The 26,636-nt window shown below is 36.3% G+C and overlaps 3 protein-coding genes across 9 annotated transcripts; 2 read left to right on the forward strand and 1 right to left on the reverse strand.

The window, feature by feature from the left end:
• The first annotated feature begins 234 nt into the window (after nt 1-234).
• On the forward strand, nt 235-4,754 carry dnajc22 (DnaJ (Hsp40) homolog, subfamily C, member 22). Its single transcript, XM_048178991.1, has 4 exons — nt 235-409; nt 2,094-2,660; nt 4,064-4,356; nt 4,479-4,754. Exons 2-4 carry the CDS (start codon nt 2,120-2,122, stop codon nt 4,659-4,661), a joined length of 1,017 nt encoding a protein of 338 aa, XP_048034948.1. The 5' UTR covers nt 235-409; nt 2,094-2,119; the 3' UTR covers nt 4,662-4,754.
• A 1,555-nt stretch (nt 4,755-6,309) lies between these two features.
• ikzf4 (IKAROS family zinc finger 4) lies at nt 6,310-18,654 on the forward strand. 7 transcript variants are annotated; one of them, XM_048179375.1, is made up of 9 exons: nt 6,320-7,214; nt 9,233-9,287; nt 10,606-10,710; nt 10,797-11,102; nt 11,211-11,393; nt 12,226-12,378; nt 13,558-13,614; nt 13,759-13,890; nt 14,783-18,654. In XM_048179375.1, exons 1-9 carry the CDS (start codon nt 7,020-7,022, stop codon nt 15,577-15,579), a joined length of 1,983 nt encoding a protein of 660 aa, XP_048035332.1. In that variant the 5' UTR covers nt 6,320-7,019; the 3' UTR covers nt 15,580-18,654. The 7 variants fall into 7 exon arrangements, with proteins under 7 accessions (XP_048035337.1, XP_048035332.1, XP_048035333.1 ...); XM_048179376.1 differs by having other exon boundaries at nt 6,324-7,214; nt 11,226-11,393; XM_048179381.1 differs by lacking the exon at nt 6,320-7,214 and adding an exon at nt 7,317-7,470.
• A 2,599-nt stretch (nt 18,655-21,253) lies between these two features.
• Nucleotides 21,254-22,577, reverse strand: rps26 (ribosomal protein S26). Its single transcript, XM_048179387.1, has 4 exons — nt 22,486-22,577; nt 21,729-21,906; nt 21,510-21,640; nt 21,254-21,346 (listed from the first exon to the last, which is right to left on the reverse strand). Exons 1-4 carry the CDS (start codon nt 22,486-22,488, stop codon nt 21,311-21,313), a joined length of 348 nt encoding a protein of 115 aa, XP_048035344.1. The 5' UTR covers nt 22,489-22,577; the 3' UTR covers nt 21,254-21,310.
• Between the last annotated feature and the right edge of the window lie 4,059 nt (nt 22,578-26,636).

Raw genomic sequence — 26,636 nt, forward strand, 5'->3', positions numbered from 1 at the left:
TGCTCAAGAAACATTTCTTATAATCATCAATAATGAAAACAGTTTTGCTGCTTAATATTTTTTGTGGAAACCATGATAATGTTTTTTTTTTTTCAAGATTATCTTATTAATCGAATGCACTTTAGTAAATGTCTAATGTTCTGTGTCTTATTTGTGTCCACAGATACGGTAAATCAAAGTTTACTCTTTATGACCCGTGTCATCATCAAACCAAAGTCCTACTGGCGCAAACACGGAAGTCCATAGGTTACATTATTTTCAGAAAGTGAATGATTTAAATTTAAAGTTAACTTCAAAGCGATTATGCTGTGATCTGTTGCATGAATTCTTACATTTTTAATGCTGACCTTGTAGGAGTTTTCTAAAACAATTTGGTGTATGAATGAAGCTCGATCTCTCAGTCCCGCAGGTAAGAAAACAGTGACCTGTTTGATTTTATAACTTGAAAGCCAGTGATATTGGTGATATGAGAGAGAGGGACAAGAGAGATTATCAAAGCATAATTCACACCAATTCTGTCATTATTTTCTAACCGCCATACATTCCAAACCTGTGTGACTTCATTTCTTCTGTAGAATACCAAAGGAAAAGTTATATAGCAAAATGTGCTCTTCTCATTTAGTGGAAATAAATGCAAACCAAGGGATGTCAAGTTCAAAAAAGAAACAAGCACCTTAAAAGCAATATAAAACAAGTCAATTTGACTTATATGCTATATTCCAAGAATTATATGATAGCTTTACATGAGAAGTAAACAGAATTTTAATTTTTGGGTGACCTATTCCTTAAAAACTGTATAAGATCCACATGACATGCTTGTCCCTAATTTATCATAAAGCAATTTTCATAATCATGTTGTTGGCTAATCTGCTTTTATATGCTAAAAAAAAAAAAAGCTTTTTGATTTCACTCATTTTTTAAGTGGTTTACGTTTTAAGTGGTTACAATTGATCATAATTTTAAACATGCATTTTAGTTGCACTTAATCAATATGTTTTAGTTATATCAGCTAGGTTATATTGAGTAGATCTGATATATTCAAGTCTGTGCTGAAAGTAAATGGAAATGACATTCATGATGTACATTTAAAAGACTTTCCACAGCTGGAACAGCACTTATAGTAAGTTACTGGCCATAGACCTTAGTCGGGATAGACTCCATGTTTAATTTAATGCTGATGAAAACGAGGCAATGAGGGATAGACTTTTTGTCTCTACAATGGCATGCACTGTATAAAAGTCCTAGATCACATCATTTTCACAACTTAAAACTGTTTTATGGAGATTTTGTTTACTGAAAGTTTTTTTTCAGAAAGGCGTTTCATCAGCTGAACAATCAGATTGTTAAACAACAAACGCCCAATCCATAAGTACAATCCATTGGACGCGCTGTATTCAGCCTCGTTTTCATTCCTGTTGTAAATTAAGTATGGTGCTACATTACTAAGGTCTATTGCACTGACATTAGGACAGTTATTGCACATTAAGAAAAGCACTTATTATAATATTCATGTAGCCACCTTCAACTTCAGTCTTCAGACACAAAAACACAAAATATAAATATAAAATAACTCTTAATTTCAACATTTACTCTTCTGATCCAGCCATATAAGCATCATGGGAACTATCAGTCCTCCAGGGTTGCCAGGTTTTCACAACAAAACCTGTCAAATTAATACTCCAAAAAAATAGCCTAATTGCATTTCAAGGGGGGTCCCCCAGTAAAAATCGCCTACCACAGCGTTAAATCTGCTTTTTGGCAGGATTCCCCCAGATAAAATTTGCATTCCAGGTGCTAAATGTCATGTTATTTGATGTCGCTTCAACACGCGGACATGAAAATCAACCTGCAGCAACAGTGTTAAAGTAGCCCAATTAAGCAGGAAAACCACACACTTGGCAACAGTGCAAACCGCCCAGTTTTAGTTAATTCAGTTCATGTAGTCCCAACGCAAATGGATTAAGTACTTTCAGTTTTATATATTTAAGTGTATTGAACAATGAAATTAAGTTGAACAAGCAGCAAAAATAATATTTTTCAGTGTAAAAGCTTTTCCTTACCAAGTTGAAAATGACTGACTTTTTCCCCCCAAGTTCCTGTGCACAGCTAGAATGACCTCATGGCTAAGAAGCTCCTGATTACATATGCCTTGTGGGCCATGGGTGGCCCACTTGGCCTTCATCACATTTACCTGGGCAGAGACAGCCATGCCCTTCTTTGGATACTGACCTTTGGTGGTTTTGGCATCGGCTGGGCAAGAGAGTTCTTCCGTATCCCATCGTATGTGAGCGAGGCCAACCATGAAGCAGAGAGAGCCCAAGTTAGACATCCACGTGCCACTCCACCACCACCAGTAGGCCTGATTCGGTTTGCTGGTCAGATTTGTGTTGGTATTTACTTTGGCTCGGTGGCTTTAATAAGCCTCAGTTCTCTTAGCTTCTTCTACTTCCTAGTGCTGCCACTGAGCGTAGGTGCTGGTGTGCATCTGGTGTCCTCTGTGGGCCAGCAGACTTCTGACCTTCAAAAGACCCTCATAACGTGCATCGTCACGTCATCCATCTTCTTCGGCAGCAATCTCTCTCCTCTGCCCATCAGCATAGCTGCTAGTGTTACCGCTGCGCAGCACAACACGTTCAAACCTCTGAGGCCAGAGCCACTGGGTGAGATACACTATTTTGCACATTTTGGTAACACAGTAAAGTCTCATTTGTTAGCATTAGTTAATGCATTAACTAAAATTTACCTTTCAATTCTTGTTAACAATTCTTGTTTTTTATCAAATATTGCGTATGTATTATAAATGCAACGACATCTCTTCTCTGATGATGTTTACTGGAACGAGGGCAGGACAACCTGTCATTCACGTGAGATCACAGCAATAGCAAACCACAATGATCCAACCATCAATTCCCCATGGCAAAATCAAGTCCCGCCCTGCATTTTTCTTGTTCAAGAAGCCATTTCAGCCATTTGATTTACACTTATTACTTGATAATTCTGATTATGTTTTAAATGGACACATTTCTTTAGTAGCTCTTGTCTCTGAGAAAACCTCAGACTGAAATCTACATTGATCTATTGATGTTTTCAGACTGTGGAAAAACAAGCGATCAGGTGTTTTCAATCTCATCTGAAATGAGCAGTGTTGGGGTAATGCATTAGAAGTAGCATGCATAATGTAATCAGATTACTTTTTAATGTATCAAGTAAAGTAGCGCTTTACAGGTAATGTGCATTACATAATCAGATTACTTTTTTGATGTAACGAGTAAAGCATTAGAAGTAACATGTATTACATAATCAGATTACTTTTTGATCTATCAAGTAAAGTAGCGCATTACATGTAATGTGTATTACATAATCAGATTAATTTTTGATGTAACGAGTAAAGCATTAGAAGTAACATGCATTACATGATCAGATTACGTTGTGATGTAACAAATAAAGTAGCGCTTTACAGGTAACGTGTATTACATAATCAGATTACTTTTTTGATGAAACGAGTAAAGCATTACAAGTATCATGCATTACGTAATCAGATTACTTTTTGATGTAACGAATAAAGTAGCGCATTACAGGTAACGTGTATTACATAATCAGATTACTTTTTTGATGTAACGAGTAATGTATTACAAGTATCATGCAGTACGTAATCAGATTACTTTTTGATGTAACGAATATTGTTATGTTTGGTGGCAAGGTATAGGATGATGCACTAGTGTCCACTGTATAGGGCGATGTGTAACTATGCCATCAAAACCCATGTATACGCAAGAAATGCTGTCCACTGTAGTGACCTCTATGTGTGAAAGGGTTAATAAAAATGTTCATATTCATGTTAATGAATAATGTTAATTTTAGCTAATTAACATTACCTAAAATTAATAAATGCTTTAGAAGTATTGTTCATTGTTAGTCCATGTTAACTAATGTATATAACTGATGTAAACAAATGAAACGTTATTATAAAGTGTTACCCACATTTTATATGTGTCTTACCTTTGAGTTGCATCATGTGCAATTAATGTGCTTAATTAACCCGATTCGTGTCAATCTTCCCAAGGGCCTCGTCTGTATCGTCTAAGTTTAGGTGTGCTGGCTTTCTCCGCTCCGCTGGGATACTGTGTTTTCCACAACACCACTGCCACATTGTACTACATATCGGACTGTATAGCGGCCCTGCTTGATTTCTTCTGGTTCCTTCCATGGCTCAAAGGACTCCTGGAATATTTTCTGCTGTTGCCATATCGTCTGCTATGTGTCCTGACAGGAGGGGGTTTCTACGAGGAAAGCTGGAGGAAGATGCTGGAAATAATTCTTAATGAGTATAGTAAAAAAGAAATGGAGGCGCTGAAGGTGAGTTCAGTACAGTTTTAATTGGTAAAAACAGCATTTATAGTTTTCACTTTGCAGTGTTTTACATATAAACAGAAGGCAAATAATGATATTTGTGCCAAATAATATTTTCTTACAATCAGATACTATCATTGCCAGAAGAGGCTTCTCTGGAGGAGGTCACTCGCAGCTACAGGGAACTGGCTAAAGTGTGGCATCCAGATCACAACCCCAAGCGGCAAGCAGAGGCACAGAAGATGTTTATTCAGATCCAGGAGGCATATGAGATACTTCTCGACAGGCATAAGACAAGACGGAAAAAATGATCTTCTGAGGAAGAGGTCATATACATTTTAGAAGGCTCAGATTTTTTCATAAAGTCAATCTGGTGTAATAAACGTGAAACTTTCTAAACTAAAGAGTTTTTCATTTTTGTTCAATGAAATTCTCCTCCGAGGATGACAATTTAGGATTCTCTGCCATCTTGTGGTAACATTAGGTGATTAACAGAGTTATTTTATTAGGGGTCTTCAATAGTGAGTTGGCGACCTCTAAAGGGTCTGTGTTGGTACTGCAGGGGGTCGGCCAATTATTGTTTTTGCAGAATTAAAAAAAATAAAATATATATATATATATATATATATATATATATATATATATATATATATATATATATATATATATAAACAAAAAATATACATTATTTAATCATCCCTCCTAGATTAAAATAATAAAATTATAATAATAAAATTAAAATTAAATGTAAAGCATTACAAGTAATGTATTATGTAATCAGATTACTTTTTGATGTATCAAGTAAAGTAACACATTACAGGTAACGTGCATTATGTAATCAGATTACTTTTTCATGTAATGAGTAAAGTAGTGCTTTACATGTAATGTGCATTACATAATCAGTTTACTTTTTCATGTAACGAGTAAAGCATTACAAGTAACGTATTATCAAAGACTATAGAATAACACAAGACGTGTCACTCGTATTGTTTTGAATGGGAGAAAGTGTAACGCGCAATATGGCGGAATAAGTCCCGCCTTCTAAATAAGAGCCAATCGCCGACTGGTAAAGTCATCGCGTCACTGCAGCGGCCGTTAGAAGCACTGGTTTCTATAGAAACAGTCAGACTCGCGCCTCCGAAATGAGGCACAAGAGACGCGCATTTATCTTCGCGCATGCGCATTAGCTTGATCCAGCCGGAAAAAATAGTTTTTTGTCATGATTCGAGAGTTTGGAAAAAACATTTATGAGACAGTTGTTGTCAGATTTCATTGGTGATTTCAAATATGAAATTTAATCGTAACAGTTTTGGAGAATTTGATGTTTCCCCATTCAAAGAGATAGGAGCTGCATGATGCCCAGGATGCCCGAGAGGCGTTTCAAAGATGGCCGCCGAGTGAAATGACTTAAGTGTCTTAAAGGGACTTTGGTATTATGTAATCAGATTACTTTTTTGATGTAACGTGTAAAGCATTACAAGTATCATGCGTTACGTAATCAGATTAGTTTTTGATGTAACAAGTAAAGCATTACAAGTATCATGCATTACATAATCAGATTATTTTTTGATGTAACGAGTAATGTAGCGCATTACAGGTAACGTGCATTATGTAATCAGATTACTTTTTGATGTAACGAGTAAAGCATTAGAAGTAACATGCATTACCTAGTCAGATTACTTTTTGATGTAACGAGTAAAGCATTAGAAGTAACATGCATTACGTAGTCAGATTACTTTTTGATGTAACGAGTAAAGCATTAGAAGTAACATGCATTACGTAGTCAGATTACTTTTTGATGTAACGAGTAAAGCATTAGACGTAACAAGCATTATATAATCAGATTACTTTTTGATGTAACTGCAAATTACATTCTAGTAACACAAATACATTTATTTACAATCAAAAACGTTACCACAGATAAAGTATTTTCAAAAACAACAGTCACAGTAATAGTATGAATTGTAGCTGAAATATAGCTAGTGACGCATGATGTCCAATTTAGTGGACAGATGATTAATCAAAATGTCCTCCCAATCTAAAATTAATACTTGGAGAATTTAATAATGATATGACTCCTTACATGTTACTTGATGCTACAAGTAATCTGATTATTTAATGCACATTACATGTAATGCGCTACTTTACTCGTTACATCAAAAAATAATCTGATTACGTAATGCACGTTACCTGTAATGTGATACAATATTAAATTTAATGTAAATGTACATCAAAACAGAGTACTTTGCAATGAACATTAACATGGTATTATATGCATGTTACTACAGGCCAGTCTTAAAATGCAACACTCTTATGTAAAACTCAGCCAGCCACTTTGGAGTGGATCTAAAATTGAATATGAATAATGTAGGCCAACTATATAACTATAATAAAATAATCACACTTATTATATTATTAATGGTTTTAAAAAGTAGAATATCATTTATGTAGTTTTTCCTAATTCATAGAAAATTACAAAGAGACAAAGAGAAATAATTAAATTGCTTAAAATATTAATTTGGAAGTTTTATGATAAATCTTAGTAAAAACATCAGTCACTTTTACTGATACTATCATCGAAATAATAATAAATAATAATAATAATAATAATATGTGGCGTTGTAGCTTTTGCGTTTCTTTTTATTCTCTAACCTGTAGCACGAGGATCGATGCATTCGATACTCCCTCCCAATCATGGATTTGAGAGGCAGTTTTTCGGTTATAGGTTATTCGGGCCTGTATCCCGGCATGGGCCCGGAAGTTGTTTGGGGTTTCAGGTAAAAGATCCCGGAGATGCTGCCTTCGCTAGAGAAAACAAACGGCGCTTCTGCTGTATAAATATTGCAATCACAGTCGATCGTCAGGTAAGAAAAAATACTCGCCGTGCAAAATCAAGAGCAGTTATTCAAGGAAAGTGACATTAGGTCAGGTAACTATGCTCGGATTGGGAGGGTTTACACGGCTAGACGCATCTGTCGAGTGCTGGGTGCCATAGCAACGCCAGCGGGCTCTCAGGAAACATAATTCCGCTTTAGTTTGTCACGTCTAAAGATCGACTGTATTTCACGACCGGAGGCTGCCGATCGGATTGCGTTGTCAGCAACGCTTGTTCTTTCGTTTGTGAGTTAGTTTAGCGATGTCTTTGCCTTATTGTGAGCTGTCACGTCTCGTTAGCTGGTTAGCAGCGGTGGCTAGCTAGTGTTGCTCCAGACACACAGGATTGACATGATTCTGCGTGCTGTCAGTCCTCCTCTGCAGCACGACGGTGTATATAAAGTTACTAAACATACGAGGGATTGGGCGCGATAATCTTATTCTCGTCGTCAGGCATTGTTTTCTGGTGTGACTGCAGACAGACAGGGCTGTTTCTATTATTGCGTTAATTAGACTCATTGACAGCTCTGTGAATTCATGAGATTTGCCTGTTGCAGCTGTGAATGTTTCTGTCTTATACGACACAATGAGCTCTTACATTTCTGAAGGCCTGTTTGTTATTAGATATTATATTATTATGTATACCATAAAACGGATATAAAATGATAACACGACTCTGTAAGAGTCTATATTTATTATTTATATGAGTCCATATTTATTCAGGGTTTGAAAGAATGTAAAAGAAAGCAGTATGTTGTTTGTCACCTCACAGTATAATATCATAAGCACCTGCTATTTATGATATCTGAATGTGTTTAAACTGCAGCCATTTGTGATCCTTCGGTCAATTTTGAGCCATTTTAACCATGAAAAATTCATAAATAATTAAATTAGGATACCAGAAGTCCTTCAGAAGGAGTTTTTGTCTGGTCTCAAAGTGTATTATAATGCAAAAACAAAATATTATTAATTTAAATAGTGGTGAATTAACACAATCTGTGTAAAAAGAAATATTGGAGACTTGGCGTTGGCAAAAGTGTTCAATCACCTTTGGCATTTTTTAATATCTTGCCTGTTTTAAAACAATGTATGATGTATATTTCTCTAATTTTAGTTTAGGTGTATTTCATAATTATCTGTTGTGAATGGAGCAGGTAATATTTGTCAACTTTTAAATCAGTTAAAAAAAATAATTTATTCCCATTTATGTTATGCACTGTAGATATTTAAGAAAGTGCCATGGTGGGTATTGTTGTCATTTAATGTTTTATGAAAAAATTACATCTAAAGGACATTGTACCACAACCATACCACATCATATAGAACAGTATGTGTGAGGGGGTAAATCTTAAACAATATCAAAGATTTTGGGGGTAAATTTGATTTATAGATGAAAAAATGTAAAGCTGCACAACATGATGAAAGGATACATTTAAAAAGCTTTGAAACTGGTTCATCAAATGCAGGTCAGATTTGGCCGCAATATGTATTGTGTTGCATTTAAAGCCTATTTCCAATTCCGACGCAATAATATGTGGAAATTTCTGAGTAATAGCAAATCATAACAACCCCTGCATTTGGCTTTGTATCATCATTGCTTTAGATGAAAGCCTGTGTTCTGATAGGTCACAGGATAAAGGGAGGGAAGTTTCTTGCAGACTACGCTCTTCATTTAAGACAAGAATTCTATAGAATGGACACTCAATTCAGCTGTTGAGTTAGAAATGAGATCTTGACCAGTGTGCATATCAATTATTCAGCTAGTCAAACCGTGCAACCACACAGGAAAGGGAGAAATAACAACTGCAGTGAACCAGCAAGTTTATTTTTCATTTTTTCAGTTGAAATCAGATGAGCCAAATTTGTATGTTTTAGCATTCTTTGAGTGCTTTAGGCGTTCTTTATTATTGTAAAAATAACAATAAATTTCTTAAAAAAACTTGCTTTTCTATTTGTTGAAATTGTAAGTTAGTTTTATGCTTCGTAATCAAATGATTTCTCTGTACAGGCAGCTGGTGTGATGATGAATGCTGACGATTGCAATGGCCGTTCGTATATGTCAGGTACCTTTTTTAAGTTCATATTCATTTGTTATTTTCATAGACATGCATGTAGCTAAATATAGTGGGTTCCAAATGTGCATGACCACACTGAAAATCTGGGACTTTTATTTAATGTATCCACTGCCAGAGCTGGGTAGTAATGGATTACGTAATCAGATTCCAAAAATCAAGTACTTGTAATTAGAGTAAACTACTTTTTAAAATAATTAGACTACAATTACTTTTTATGGATTACATGATTACATGTTATTTACACAAAGGCAGTAAGTTGTTCACAATTCATTGATTCTCCTAATTTTTCATTTTTTTTTTACGTTTATATTTTTTCATAATAAACCTGTCGCTTATATACGTTCATGATTCTTCGAGTTTTTCCGGTAGTGAGGGGGAAATATAGATGAATATATATGAAATATATATATGAAATAATAATAATATATGAAATATAGATTCAATATTTGATTTAGCAGTGATATTGTTGTTAATTTCATGTTTTTCAATATAGTAATGTTGCTGTTTTCTAAATTTACTTAATTTTAAGTAAATAAGTTTTAAAATCACAAGATGTCATTTTGTTTTATTCAGTGTTACTCTCAGCAAACACTAACAGGTGCAATATTGTTAGTATTTTGAAGTATTAACTGTCCATACATTGCAATCTGTTGAGGCTCTTGTTGGTGAATAGAATATATTTTTTCTTTGTATATGTCAAAATAGTACAAGATTATCCTACAATATATGTGACATCAAATAAGGGTTAGCACAAAAGTAATCTAAATGTAATCCAAAAGTGGTCAGATTATGTTACCAAAAAAATGAGAGATTATATTACTGATTACAAATTTTGTCATGTAATTTGTAATCAGTAATTTTTTATAATTCATAAGTAATCTACCCAGCTCTGTCCTGCTTTATTCCTCATGCCAGAGTCCAGTATCTCAAACATATTTTATTGAATTGTGCTGGTTTAAGTTCTCTTTGGGAATTATATTACACAGCAAACTCCTTTGAATAAATTTTTGACAGAGTGAACACTGAGTCCATTTTAGAGTTTTTTTCAAAGCAAAGTTTAAAAATCTTATATAGGTTTTTAAATTGCTCTTTTGTAGTATTTTAATTTGTTACTCACCATGAAAATAGCCAAGGAAGCTGGCATTTATTTTATTTTATTTTCCACACATTGATTAAAAATACTTAAATTTCCAGTGAAACTTTTCACTCAAATTGTTATGCTGATAATATAATTTCTAGTGGAAACTTTGCATGAAATAAGAAAAATACAAAAAAACACTCTGATTGTACGTGTTCATGTTTTCAGGTAGCGGAGATTCTTCAACAGAGCGGGAGTTTTTTGCAGGGCTGAGAGGACCGTCGGTGAGCACACCAAACAGTCAACAGTCCTCACCCAGCCGCTCACTCAGTGGTCAGTTTCTGTCCATTAAACACACTGTACCATCTTAGTTTTTTTTTTTTTTGTGAATAAATGTACAACTTTCTCTCCATGCCCAGCTAACTCCATCAAGGTGGAGCTCTACAGTGACGAGGAGGCAGGTGGTGCTCCACTGGCGGAAAGGAGAGTCGGGGAGAAGAATGAAGGATGGAAAGATGAAAAGGGCGAGTTGGCAGAAGATGGTGGAGTGGAGATGGTCGGAGGTACACAAGGGCAGGCTGGGAGCGGCTGCGGAGAGATGGCCAGCTCTGAGCCGGCATCTCCTGGTCCCATTCGGCTGCCCAATGGGAAACTTAAATGTGATATATGTGGGATGATTTGCATTGGACCCAATGTTCTAATGGTGCACAAACGCAGCCATACAGGTAAGTGTTTCTTGACTGACTCTTGACAAAAACGATCAAGCATATTTAAAAAATGTCAGTTTGAAGATATGTGCTGCTGTTTTTTTGGGCCGGTGGGAAAACTGGTAGTCTTGGTCTCGGTAGGTGAGCGGCCATTCCAATGTAACCAGTGTGGGGCCTCCTTCACTCAGAAGGGCAACTTGCTGCGTCATATCAAGCTCCACTCTGGAGAAAAGCCCTTCAAATGTCCCTTTTGTAACTACGCTTGTCGCCGCCGTGACGCCCTGACAGGACACCTCCGCACCCACTCCGGTGAGCCTTTGTGGTTTGAGAGAGGCCATTTGCGAGAAATAAAGAGAAGGAAGGAGAGAGAACTTTGTGGCTGGAAAATAAATGGATGGAAAAGTGTGTGGGATGGAAAAAGCCATTTTGATTTGCCACAGAGCATAAATGAATGTAGTCAAGGTCATGTAAGCTATTTCTCTTTTAATGCAAGTGCTGATTATTTTTGCTGCCTAGAACTTCTTTTTAAACCTGTTGCTCTACTAGAGCTTGTGTAAGCAGACTAATAAGTGCGAATAAGACATCATTGATCGGTTATATAATCATTTTTTTTAGTCAAACGAAATGCAGTGGTCTAGTATGACATTTAGAGTATTATGAAAACAGGATATCCTGCTTGTGTTTTTGAATGATGAAGAGCATTCACCTGTAGTTGCTAAGGTCCTTTGAATTAGAATGTAGATATTCAGAGAAATGACTTGAATTTCTCTGAAATGACGCACATCTCTAAAGCTAAATGGACAGATGCGGTCTGTAGTTTTTTCCTCTTCTATTAACGTCATAGATGAGCAGCTTGCCATTTCGTTTTTGGGAAATTGTGACAAGGGAAATTCTGTGGTCTGACAAATCCTATACCAGTAATTTGAGTATTCTTATGAAATTATTTTGGAAATACTGTAATTATATTGATTTAGTATATATTTATATATTATCTGTTATATATATAATATATAATATAATAACTTTACCAGGTAACCCCTTATATTAACCACATCATCAATACTGTATTAGTAATGTTTATGTTTACATAACACATAAGCTGTGTGAAATGCATTCATATTCTCCCTTCGCGTTATTTCAGTGTCCTCCCCTACAGTAGGGAAGCCCTACAAGTGCAGTTACTGTGGCCGCAGCTACAAGCAGCAGAGCACCCTGGAGGAGCACCGTGAGCGCTGCCACAGCTACCTACAGAGTCTGGACCACCAGCCTGCTCATAACACCCAGCCTGCACATGGTAATACCATATTTACTAACACAAATGCTAGGGAGATCAAAACTAGCTGTGTTTTGGTACCTAGTTGACACTAAAATGGATGATATCGGTCTTTCTGCAGTATCAGTAGTACCAATTTAATTCATTACCCAAGTGCTGCCTAACAGGCGTCTGCTTTTGAAAGCGTACCAGTGTTATTGCGTTCATGCCCTGTGAAGATCACAGCTGGTGGTGTAGCTACACACTTGAACGGTCCAAAGCACTTCTTGATTAAAATACATGCCTTGGAGAGGTGTTATTGTAAACACAGAGAATCTAAACAGGTGGTTATGTGTAAAAATATTACTGTGCTGTAGGCTTTGCAGTATGAGCTAAAATGTAGCCTAACGTAACTGCTGCAGTCTCTTATGATGTTAATATGCTGAATTTTGTTCTTATTTTAAATACAGACATGCTGTTCAGTCAAACTCTGACAGCATTGAATCAATATTAATGTAGATAACTAATAATCATACATTTAAAACTCTTTAAAACTTTTACATTAGACTACTTATGACTTTTTTTTCTTTTCTTTTTTTATTAATAAAAGAGTATGTAAATAAATGTCTTTACTGTCACTTTTGATCAATGTAATGTATAAAAGTATTAATTTCTTTTAATATAATCTTACTGAACCCTGAACCTTTGAACAGTAGTGTATATATTTTTATTACTTATGACTAAAATTATTTATATATTTTTTCCTCAATTTTCAATTTGTTTTGTTTCATTAAATTAAATTTAGAAAAGAATGTTTAAAAATATAAGTATCATAAAAGAGTACACTTGCATTCAAAAATTTGGGGTCCGTACAATTTTTTATTTTTATTTTTTAACCGAAAATCATTTTTACTGAGCAAAAACACATTAAATTGATCAAAAATGACAGTAAAGACCTTTATATTGTTTAAAAAAATTCAAATAAATGCTGTTTTTTTTTTTTTTTCAACTTTTTATTTGTCAAAGAATCCTGAAAATAATAATAATAAAAAGAAATGTTACTTGAGCAACAAATCAGCATATTGGAATGATCATGTGACACTGAAGACAGCTTTATCATCACAGGAATAAATTGCATATTAAAATATATAAAAATTGATCAGTTACTTTACATTGTAAAGGTATTTCACAATACTGATTTTTACTATATTTTTGATCAAGTAAATGCAGCCTTGGTGAGAGATTTCTTCCAAAAACCGACCACAAAACTTTTGAACGGTAATTAATATAGTTTCAATACCATATGCATTATTTCTGTGGTATCAAAATTGGTGTGAAATTTCACTGCTATTTTAATATTATGACAACTCAAACAGACAATATTCTATATTAATCATGCTTCTGTATGTGGATTGTCTTCAGGTGAAGAGTCCCATAATGTGGAGATGATGTCTGAACCCCTGATCCAGTCCTCCTCAGAGAAGATGTCCTTCATTGATCGGCTGGCCAATAGCATCACCAAGAGGAAGAGATCTACACCCCAGAAGTTTCTTGGTAGGCCTATTTCTTTAAATACCTATGCAGAACAATGTTTCCTGAGTTGTGAGCTTGTGAACTGTATGCAGTGAGAAAGACTGGACATTTTTTTAAAGTGATAAACATGAAAATTGTAAGGTTTATGAAACTTAAATCAGTCTGTTTACTGGTTAGTTGTCAATATCACAATGTGTAGTAAAAGATATATATATATACATACACTACCGTTCAAAAGTTTGGGGTCTGTAATTTTTTTCATGCTTTTGAAATAAGTCTCTTATGCTCACCAAGGCTGCATTTATTTGAAATATTATTACAATTTTAAAATAAATGTTTTCTATTTTAAAATAGTTTAAAATGCAATTTATTCCTGTGATGCAAAGCTGAATTTTCAGCATCATTACTCCAGTCTTCAGAGTCACATGATCCTTCAGAAATCATTCTAATAAGCTGATTTGCTGCTCAAGAAACCTTTATTATTATTTTATCAATGTTGAAAACAATTGTGTTGCTTTTTTCTGGAATCTGTTTTTGTGGAATCTGTGAAGTCAGGATTCTTTTATGAATAGAAAGTTCAAAATAACAGCATTTATTTGAAATAGAAATGTAAATAAATGTCTTTATTGTCACTTTTGATCAACGTAACGTATAAAAGTATTAATTTCTTTTAATATAATCTTACTGAACCCTGAACCTTTGAACAGTAGTGTATATATTTTTATTACTTATGACTAAAATTATTTATATATTTTTTCCTCAATTTTCAATTTGTTTTGTTGTATTATATTAGATTTAGAAAAGAATGTTTAAAAATAGTACTGGTTATTGCGTAGCTGCAAAAACAAAATAATTTCAGTGCAATCTAGTGATTACTAAATATCAATGATACTGATGATCCCTGGCTTTCTAGGTGAAAAGCACATGCGACTGAATATATCCGAAGCACCTTATGAACTCGACCCCAATCCTGATAAAGAAGGGGACATGTTGCTCTCGCACCCCGATGGTGACCCCGCTGCTTTAGCGGGCATGGGAGGGCGTTTCCTGCGGGGGCCGAGAGGAGCCAGCAACGATGTGGATCCTTCCCGCTCCCTGCGGATGCCCCCCCACTCCGCCTGCATCTCAGAATTCACCCCCGTCATCAGCTCCGTCTACGCTCATATAACCCCTCTAGGGCAGCGTCTAAACTGTGCAGGGGGCATCTCCATGGGCCTGGCCGGGAGGGAGGCCGGCGAGGGTCACGAAGATGCACCCTCCACCCGCAGCCGTGCCGCCTCGCCCAGCAACGGTTACCAAGATTCAACAGACACTGAGAGCATGGCGGAGGAGCAGTGCGTCATCACCTCGGTGCCACCGGGAAACTTGAACCACCGCGGGCGCGAGCGGCACAGTCCTAGTCACGCCAAAGAAACGGACATGGAGGGGGACAGGGAGAAAGGGATCCCTGGGGGTTTACCGACCAAGGCGAGCCCGCGCTCACCGCTGACGAGGGAAACCATGCAGGTGGTGGACGGGGAAGGGCGGCCGGTGCGCTCCTTCCGCTGCGAGCACTGTCGCATTTTCTTCCTGGACCATGTCATGTTTACCATCCACATGGGCTGCCACGGCTTCCGCCAGCCCTTTGAGTGCAACATCTGCGGCCACCGCAGCCAGGACCGCTACGAGTTCTCCTCGCACATTGTCCGCGGGGAGCACCAGGTGGGCTGAGGTGGGCTTGGGGATGGCGGAGGTCGAGACTGGGGGAAGATGTACAGAGAGTTTGTATGCTGCTTTGAGATGGCGTCATGGCGTCTAGTTCGGTCTGCACCAGATTGGGGCACATTAGCACTTGCTTTTAAATTTAGCAGACATCAGATTTTCCGTCGAAGGCTAATCGCTTAGGTACGAGCATAAAACGTGCAATTACATCCCATGTTAGAGGATGTCAGGAGCATTCACACAGGGGACAAGTCATATCCTCCGATTGCACTCCCACACCAAGTCATTCATCGCAAGACGCAGCTGTTTTGCTTTAGAAGTGCCTTCCTTCGGTGGGGTTTATTTTTATCAGTTGGGAAGAGAAATTCGAAATGTGTGATTAGGTCTATACCCATCTGTTTGGTGGCGTTTACATAGAGTCTGCCTCTTGAGGAGAGAAAGACATTGAATTGCTCAGACGTCCAAAGTCTGGACTGTTTTATCCAGAGTGGTTTTCCAAAGTTTCTGAGCCTGTTAAACAAGAAATCTATGCCTAGGAGTATTCACACAAACTTTGTGCTCTTTTAGGATACCTCGGTGGGACTGTTGAAATTAGGCGACTCAGGGAGGACACTGCTGAGAGAGGGAATGGAGAGCAAGCAGGGTGAATTGCAAAACTGAGGCTGGAGTATTGGTATGTTAGCCATATAAGGAGCACAGACACATATTGCCTTAATCGTTGCTTTATATGAACCCTGTACGAGCTAGTTTTTGAATTGCACATGGTTTTTAATGCTGGACGATTCCGTAGGTACAATGCAGCTTGAATTCGGGTAACTTCGAAACAAAGATACGGCACTCTTGGGTCAAATAGGATTGGGGTTAGGCTAAGGCTCGGATAATTTTATTTCTTTCTAAAATGTATGTTAATGTTTTATTTAAGAAAGGAAATGAACTTGAAACATTTGCCTTAGTTTTTGAATCTACAACCTCTGTCCTGAAGAAGAAAAAAAAAAACGGTTGGTTTCCTTGTGCCTCAGATCTTGATTGTCGTTTCAAACTTTATCTCGACCTCACCTAAGTGGCGATAAAGATTTTGCCTATCAAATCTATTGAGGTTTTTTTAAAATAGTTTTTGTAGTACAAATTCCCGCCATCCATCCTCTGCCATGCTGCGAACACAGTGAGCCACATTATGTTTTTTTAGATGCGGTAAGACATGGGGAGGGGGGGAAAGGAGCCTTAATGTTCTGGTGCAGACCAAACACAGACCCATGTTGCATTCCGTGAATTTGACGAGGAGTGAAGGGGAAGGGTTGTTACCTCAAAAGGAGGATTGCACTTTTTCTAATTCTGCTTAAATGTGAGTGTTTTTGCTGGGGCTGTTGGGAGGGTTTCGGACAGGCGGGGCGGCACGGGGTGGGAGGGGGATTTTATTCAAAGGCTTTAGGGGAGCAGACACAGTAATGACTGGTAACTGAGCTTTGAAACATATTCTTTTGTTTTCTGAAATTGCTCTATTGCACTGATTTCTGATAAAAATGCTATTTAGAGAAAACAAGAAACAATTTGATACAAGAACACATTGGTTATAAAGACCAGATGAACAGTGTGGTGTTTTTAAAAACAATTCTATAAAGGCTATTTTCCTAATAATAAAAGGGGTCGCAGTCATTTAAGGATTCAGAACTGAACATTTTCTCCTTGTGTTGTAAAATTTGGTGCTTGGATGTTTGTGTGACTTCTGCCCTTGATATTGGACTTGTATCCTGTACGCTTGTCCTGTGTGGTCATGTCCCATGTGAGTTCATGCATACGGTACTCTCGATCCCCGCTGAGTACAAACTGCTGCTTGATTTTGAAGGAAAGGACTGAAATATTGTTGTAGAGTTACGTACCGTCCTGCCAAGATATATCGTGGCCTGTTTTATCAGCAGATCTCACTTGCACAAACTGAAATGAAACTAAAGCACCAATGAGAGAAGAATTTTGAAGAATCTCAAAGAGTTGTTTTGTTTGATTGCTTGTACATCTTTACGTGACGTGGGCTGTGGTTAAGGGTACTTGGATGTTGTAGCATGTGTGTATCACTTGACATTGGAGGTGGTCAGCTGTTTCCAAAACTTGCTTACGTGTAATCCACTGACCCTACATCTTTTCGGTTACTTTTACAACATTTGTAGGCCTCTTAATACGTATGCTTGGATTCACTCCAGTGCAAGCCTACGGAGTACAGTATGAATGGATCGAAGAAGTAAGACCAAATCCAGTATTTACAAAGGTTAGTCAGTGACTTTGCACCCTTCATAGACTTTTAATCTTTTTTTTTTTTTCTGCAGACATAAATTTATTTACTTGAAATTATGGCACAAACCATATATGACACTTAATGCACTTATCGGTCAAAAAGAAATTATGTAATGAATTCTATCGAGTGTGTGAATGGGAGAGTTTGCATGTGTACTCGTTTGTTTGCTGGGGTTCTGCAACTGTTCTGCTTGTGAAATACTAGCTGCAATTTTCCCTATTTCCTCTAAACCAAACCCAGCTCTTTTCTGCACCATTTCATACTTCTTATCCCCAAGGTGTGATTAACTCAATATTTTTAAACGAACTGTGAAGCAACGAGCAGCAACTGAGAAAGAGAGACCTAGCATTTTTGGGGAGGCAGGGATCAAACTCTCTGTCATTCTTGGGCTTTATCCCTGGGTTCAATGTTTTTAAATATTTTGTGAGAAAAAAAAAATGTATATGACAAAGAAAAACTCTTTACCTCAAATTTGTTAAAATATAAAAAACTGCCTCATGTTCTATAAAAGGTGTGTTGGTTTCAAGAGGTATTGTTTATTTGATCTTGTTTTTAAGGAGTGTAACCCAACTTTAAGTTGAAGTAATTTTTCATGTCCAATAAAGTAATATTTGTTGTAACTTCTGTCTGTTTACAACTCTAAACACTTTTTCCTCTAGTTTCCCTAATTCATGTCCAGTCTTCATCAAATGGCCTTAAGGTTGATAATGACGTTAGTCAACAAATAATACAAACCCGATTCCAAAAAAGTTAGGACACTGTACAAATTGTGAATAAAAAAAGAATGCATTAATTTACAAATGTCATAAACTTATATTTTATTCACAATAGAATATAGATAACATATCAAATGTTGAAAGTGAGACATTTTGAAATGTCAAATATTGGCTCATTTTGGATTTCATGAGAGCTACACATTCCAAAAAAATTGGGACAGGTAGCAATAAGAGGGCGGACAAGTTAAATGTACATATAAGGAACAGCTGGAGGACTTGCAAAGAGTTTGAAGTTATCATCATCTACAGTGCATAATATCATCCAAAGATTCAGAGAATCTGGAACAATCTCTGTGCGTAAGGTCAAGGCCGGAAAACCATACTGGATGCCTGTGATCTTCGGGCCCTTAGACGGCACTGCATCACATACAGGAATGCTACTGTAATGGAAATCACAACATGGGCTCAGGAATACTTCCAGAAAACATTGTCGGTGAACAATTCACCGTGCCATTCGCCGTTGCCAGCTAAAACTCTATAGGACAAAAAAGACGCCATATCTTAACATGATCCAGAAGTGCAGGCATTTTCTCTGGGCCAAGATTCATTTAAAATGGACTGTGGCAAAGTGGAAAACTGTTCTGTGGTCAGACAAATCAAAATTTGAAGTTCTTTTTGGAAAACTGGGACGCCATGTCATCCGGACTAAAGAGGACAAGGACAACCCAAGATGTTATCAGCGCTCAGTTCAGAAGCCTGCATCTCTGATGGTATGGGGTTGCATGAGTGCATGTGGCATGGGCAGCTTACACATCTGGAAAGGCACCATCAATGCTGAAAGGTATATCCAAGTTCTAGAACAACTTATGCTCCCATCCAGACGTCGTCTCTTTCAGGGAAGACCTTGCATTTTCCAACATGACAATGCCAGACCACATACTGCATCAATTACAACATCATGGTTGTGTAGAAGGAGGATCCGGGCACTGGTAAATGGCCAGCCTGCAGTCCAGATCTTTCACCCATAGAAAACATTTGGCACATCATAAAGAGGAAGATGCGACAAAGAAGACCTAAGACAGTTGAGAAACTAGAAGCCTGTATTAGACAAGAATGGGACAACATTCCTATTCCTAAACTTAAGCAACTTGTCTCCTCAGTCCCCAGACGTTTGCAGACTGTTATAAAAAGAAGAGGGGATGCCACACAGTGGTAAACATGGCCTTCTCCCAACTTTTTTGAGATGTGTTGATGCCACGAAATTTAAAATCAACTTATTTTTCCCTTAAAATGATACATTTTCTCAGTTTAAACATTTGATATGTCATCTATGTTGTATTCTGAATAAAATATTGAAATTTGAAACTTCCACATCATTGCATTCTGTTTTTATTCACAATTTGTACAGTGTCCCAACTTTTTTGGAATCGGGTTTGTAGGTCCATGAATTGTTTCTCTACTACAGGTTCAATATGTTTAAGTGGACATTTAAAGTGACTGCTCAACCATCTTTAACCACAATTTTTTGTTTTTGTAGTGCACTTTAATAGTCGTGCAGTGTTACAGATGAGTTTTAAAAAGTAAAAACAATTTTAGAAATGAGAACATTTAAGTACAGCATGCCATACTATAAACTATTTTAGGCCTATTTTCTCATTTCAGCCAACTTGTTTCAGTGTAGTGTTATTTTAGTATTATTAATATACGATTATATTATTTATTAATATTTTGAATTTTCATATCCCAAGTTTTTACTTTTTTTTTATATTGTTTGTTTTTGTATTTTTCTGAACTCAACTTTTTGGTTATTTTCTCATCAAATATTTAAATTTTCAGTTTTAAATAAAAATGTTTTTTATAGTTTTTAATGATAACACTTTCATTACTATTGTAAAAAAAAAACATACTAAAGACTTTTAATTTGCAAAAGAATATGGTAACACTGCTTACACATTTTTACAGCATTTATTAATCTTTAATAAAAATACAACTATTCATTGTTAGTTCAGAGCATTAATTAATGTTAAGGTACGTTTGATTTTAAAATTACGGAAGAGGATTAGGGCCAAGCAATAATAAAAAAATAAAACCATCTCGAGATTAAAGTTGTTAAATTTCGAGAAAAAACTCGTTAAATTTTGAGAAAAAAGTCGAAATAAAATGTTGAGAATAAACTCGTTAAATTACGAGAAAAAACTCGTTAAATTTCAAGAAAAAAGTCGAGATATAATGTTGAGAATAAACATCGTAATTACGAGAAAATATGAGTTTATTCTCAACATTTTATTTTGACTTTTTTCTCGAAATTTAACAACTTTAATCTCGAGATGGTTTTATTTTTTTATTATTGCTTGGCCCTAATCCTCTTCCATATAAAATTGTGTTTAGTAAATGTTAAAATTACAATTAAGATTAATAAATTCTGTAAAAGTATTTCTAACTACTGAACAAGTGTTTTCCAATTGAAAATGCATTTCATTAAACTTGAGACCACTCATGATTCACACCATTTTTTGCCTTAAATGTAGAAAATTACATTTAAGGTCTATTGCAAATGACTAACATTAAGCTGCTTTATTTTTTCCCCCCATATAACGTTTCTCAGAATGCATCAAACAACCTCAAGAAAAACCTTAAAATGCACAACAAAATTTAAAATTTTTGATTAAACGAGAACATGTTTTAGTTTTAGTCACCTTTATTTCTTTACATAAAAATGTATGCAAATATCTCCAGATCACATTGGTTTTGGAGGGGCTCGTTGAGGACCACCCTGAAGGGGGAAAAAAACAAAATTTGATATTGTATAGATCCATATACTTGATATTATTGACAAAAATAGTCAAAAATAAGAAAATTAAATGATTGTAATTGCTATCAAGCACAATAAGTGTGCTTATGCCCTAATTTAAAACGGATATGGATGCATCACTTACAGCAGGCCTGAAGCGTGGAGGAGGGGTACGGTCCTTCCTGGCCTCACGAGAGCGGTTCCTCACCACTTTGCTGTGGATGGCACAGCTGACACAGTAGTGCAGCTTCACATACAGTTTGGGCAAAACGTAGGCTGTAGAAGGACAAAGAAACAAGTTCACTAAATATTTTAACAAATCCCTGTTTGTTCCCTTCCCTAAGAAGCCCAGTATCTTACTCACAGTCAAACACACTGGCTTCAGAGATATCCCTTACAGCTGCAGCCTCCACAATATTTCTGATGACAAACTTCTTGATGGCTTTGTCCTTGGGCACACACCGGGCACAGTTTGTGCATCGGATGGGCTGGACATGCCCACGTCCCTTCTTGGCACGACCGTTATTCCTCCTCTTCTTAGTCTAGGAGATGGAGAAATACAGTTAGCACTGGTTTACAAATAACAACCTTGAAATTGTGATCTGTTCATGTACATTTACTTTTATTAGTTAATATATAATTGTAATTGGATATTTTGTGCGTTACTTTATACAATATAACAATTTTGATGTGTTTTGTAATATGTATTTGAATTTTATAACGTATGTACACCTAGAGTGTATAAACTAACGGGCACAGAATATAATAGACTGCTGTATCTGAGGAGAATAGGTAAATCATTCATCCAAGTTAAGGAACAACTGTTGTAAATACAGATGGTTGTTAACAGGGGTAAACCCTTAAGACAATATATAACTTTAAGACTGTTATAAAATAAGACTTGTAAAAGCGTCTGTTGCTTGGTTAGTGTTCATGCATGACACTTCAGAGGTAGTATTGCTTTAATAAATTCATATGATAAAAAAAAAAAATGAGTGGGGTTTGGTTGTATACGGAGAGACATTACTCCGAAATGTGGAACCGGTGAGAAAACACACTAACTCGTCGCGATAATAACAGGATAAAAGACAGTCCTCTGTCTCAACGATTGGTAAACTCACCATCTTGATTTAGAGAGGCATGAGAGAGGACCGGAAATACTTTTACGTCAATTATATAGTGCGCGCAGCAGCCGGACGTCTCTGGGTAATATAATAAAAGCCCTTATTTATTAAACATTATTTACTTTATTATCTATTTCTTTATTATTATATTAAGCTTTAGTAGAAAAAAAGATGGGAAAGACTAAATGTTTTACATTGTGTTTTGAAAATTTGAAGTGTTGCGTAGTGTATTTTACCTCTGATACATATATAAACAGACGGTCTTAATTTACCATTTAGTGGTTTACAGCAGAAAAATAATATGCCTGAAAGAACCTCGCAGTTGATTTATTTTCATCTTCAGTCTAAACAATGCAAAGTATTCGTGTGTATACATTTATTGCCTATTAAGATTTCCACTAGATGTCAGTAAAGGCTTTGTTATAGCACAGAGAACTAAGTATCTCACCTAAATGCTTTTGCCAATGCTCAGAATTAGTCAGTGAAGATAGCTAAACTAATAGACAAGCACCAAAGATTGAAAGATCCCAAATGTAGAAGTCATTGAAACACTTATTTTGATTGACCACCAATCTGAATATTGGTGTTGACTGGTCCTTCTCAGTGTCTATGCTGGTTAGGGCTCTGCTCAGTGCACAGAGGATTTCTTCATGAACATGTTTGTTGTCTAAAATACCGCTGTCATTGAAGATCAAACCACACCTCTGTATGTATCAGTGTCGTCATTTAAGTGGATTTCTGAGATTATGGACAATGATTGACATTTGGCTGATGACATTCCGAAATGTCCTCTGGTTTGCTTCTGGAAGTGATTACAGAGTTGGGTTGAGGAGTGGTGAAGGGTGGGGGCAAAAGAGGGAGGTGTTCTTATGCAAGCAGCTCTCAGCATGCATGTGCAATCTGGAAGAGTGAATGTGTAGCTCCTGCAGTTGACTGTCCCATGTGTCACTGCACTTTGGGAGCTGTTGCCAAGCTTCTTTACAGGGTCACTGATGGGAATCAAATGGATAAAACCAGGGCCCACTGACACAAAGATGCATGCAATCAAATATACTCCCACTCATATTGTATTTTTGTTTGACCTTGTAATATGGCATTTAAGATATTTATTTCAGTGCTGGGACTTATTCATACTTGAGGGGAAAGATTGCTGTGACTATAATATTAGCATTGGTAAATTGAATTTGAGAACGGAAAGTGCCAGTCAGGGTGTGTGCAGAAGCTGAATAGTGTTTTAAGCTATCATGAGACAGAGAAAACGGGAGAGATGGTGACACAGGAATGTGTCAGTGTTCCTGTAACCACTATGCCCCTAAACTGCAGCAAATAAACATTCCTCCATTCATGTGTCAGAGCTGAACACTTGCCCACTGTTGCTGTAAAAACATAGGCAATAATTAAAACCAAAAACCCAATACTTTTTCCTTTGTCTTAAATAACATTTTTCTTCCAGTCGACTGCATTTAGACAATGTACCATTCATATCTTTTTTCCCCCAAGACTGGATAGTATGGAAGTGTGCGAGACACTGCAGATTACAATATATCATTTGCAGCCACACAGGAAAAGTTTGTGATGGCCATGCTGGAGAATTGTTAGGTATGTAGAATCCAGTCAAAATTTATTATGCGGCTATTCAGAATACTTGATTCTGATTGGTCAATTGTGCCATCCAGTGGTCAGATATTTCCGAATATTTGCCAACACTGTATGTCAAACAACTTATCAGGTAACTGAATCCGCCATTACTTTTATGTCTTGTGTATTACACCATGTATTCATTTTGTCTTGTTTCGCAAAAATGCATCTGTTACCGATTTTTGTGAAAAAGACCTCAGAGGACTTCAGTATTAATATTGCTTTAATATTGATCCAGTGTTTGTCTTGTTGCTAGGCAATTGTTTTGTAGTGTGCTACAGTATTTTTTTTTTAATTAACAGAAGTTTTAAGATAATATACAGGTAAAATGATAAAATATTTTATGTCCACATATTTGCAACAAAACTGCAAACAACATTGGACTCCATTGGCTTTCATTATATGGACAAAAAAAAATCTTTTGTATTCTGAAAAGAAAAGTTATTCAAGTTTGGAATGACATCAGGGTGCAAAAATGATGGCAGAATCTTCATTTTTGGGTGAACTGTCCCTTTAAGACATTTTATTTCTGAGCCAACAGTAACAATTCACTTTTTACAGCTATCAAAAAAATATGGCACCATTATTTGAGCTTTATCTCTGTCATCATGTGGTTGCAGAAAGTGATTTAGCCTGGCTGAAAAACAGGCCTACTGAGAACCGCCCGTCGCCTCAATAGACTAAATCAAGAGGTCATGGTCCATTAGTGAGGGGGGTCGATATTGCCACCTAAATCATTACTGCATCAGGCCCGTTCGCCCACACACACGCCGATGTACACCCTTACGCAAAGACATGCAGATATTATTTCACACAGACTTGCTCCGCAGACATTGCTCAGTATAAGCCACAGACATCAGTCTTATAGTTTATACTACACACCCTCATTCCACAGACACATCCTCAGGAAATAAGTGGGTTTAAGATTGTCACAGCTCCTATTTCTGTAGATGTAGACTACTCATTCATCAAATAATGTAATACTCTCTCTCTTTGACTTTTCATGTCAATCTCATACCCTCTTCTCTGTTAAAAGCAATGTTATATATCTCAAAACCTCTTGATTAGTGCATTTTCTTCTGTATTGTATTGAAAAAGGAGGTTTGGACAGACAGGCAAAATCTTAATTACGTCACAGCCACCAGCCATGATTTGCTATTGCTAATGCATTCAGAAGCAGGTGATGTTTAGGGATGAAAAAATTTGCATGTGACCCAGAGTGCAAGATGCACAGTAAAATCTCCAGAGTTAAATCAACTGTGCTCAGAGTACATATGGTCCCTCTCTAAATAGTGTTAAAGTAACACTGAAGCTGAGTTAAAGTTAATGAGATAATTAAGCAATTAATAAGGCTGTGACTGAAGTCAGTTGTAGTTCTTCTGTTCCTCTTTTCTTCAGTGATTCTGCTTGTTAACAGCAGGTGTTCATCACTAATGTACAATCATCACTTAATTGTTTAATTATCTCATTAACTTTAACTCTGCTTCAGTGTTATTTTAACATTAGAGAGGGACCATATGTACTCTGAGCACAGTTGATTTAACTTTGGAGATTTTGCTGTGTGAATCAATGTTTTCATTTGTTTTTTCCAGAAGAGCAGGAATGTAAATTTTAAATGTGTATATGCATTCATTTAGTTGATTTTTATGAGTGCACTAGCATAGAAATAGCGTCTTGCTAACTGATATAAATGGAAAAATGCAAGGAAAAAAGCGAATTAAGAATTTGTTCGCACTTATTTTAGGTAGATCTCGACCGCGTTGAATTAATTCATTCCCTCATTTTACGTTAAATTCTTGAATTCTGAATTCTTAATCATCTCCACCAGTTTTTGGGAAAGTTACTTTTAAAAGTAATGTATTACAATATTGCGTTACTCCCTAAAAAAAGTAACTAATTGCGTTAGTTACCTTTTATGAAAAGTAATGTGTTACATTACTTTTGTGTTACTTTTTCTCTCCTGGGCTGGGCTTGCTTGCAACAAAAAAAGTTATATTTTTGGAAAATGTAAAGGCCCTTTCACACCAAAAGTGAAATGAATAACCCTCAGGCTGAAGGAAATGCATATTTATGCCTATCTTTGCCATTTTAGATTAAAGAAGAATAGGATACAGTAGAAGGAAGTTCAACACTCTTATTTCTAAATCTAATCTAAAGTAATTTTTGCTTATTAGTATGGTTAAATTGGATCATTGAAGGTCAGCAGCAAAGACATTGGTTAATAAAGTGAGATTAAATACATAAAGTATATTTGTGTAATAGTTAATTATTACAGGTTTGCATAAAATTCTGAGATGTAATTTCGCTGTTTTTATTCATTTTGAGAACTACTGAATGTTTTCGTGCAAGTGAGATGAGTAAATGCCTGCAGACATTTTGTCTAGAACTACAACAACCAGCATGTTCACACAGCGCACACAACACCTCTGCACTTTATTTCTCTCAACATGACGACAGGAGAGCTGTCGGTCTACAAATGTGAAAAAGTAACTTGTGTTACTTATTTGAAA

This window comes from Megalobrama amblycephala, linkage group LG24, assembly GCF_018812025.1.
Source record: "Megalobrama amblycephala isolate DHTTF-2021 linkage group LG24, ASM1881202v1, whole genome shotgun sequence".
Classification (NCBI taxonomy): domain Eukaryota; kingdom Metazoa; phylum Chordata; class Actinopteri; order Cypriniformes; family Xenocyprididae; genus Megalobrama; species Megalobrama amblycephala.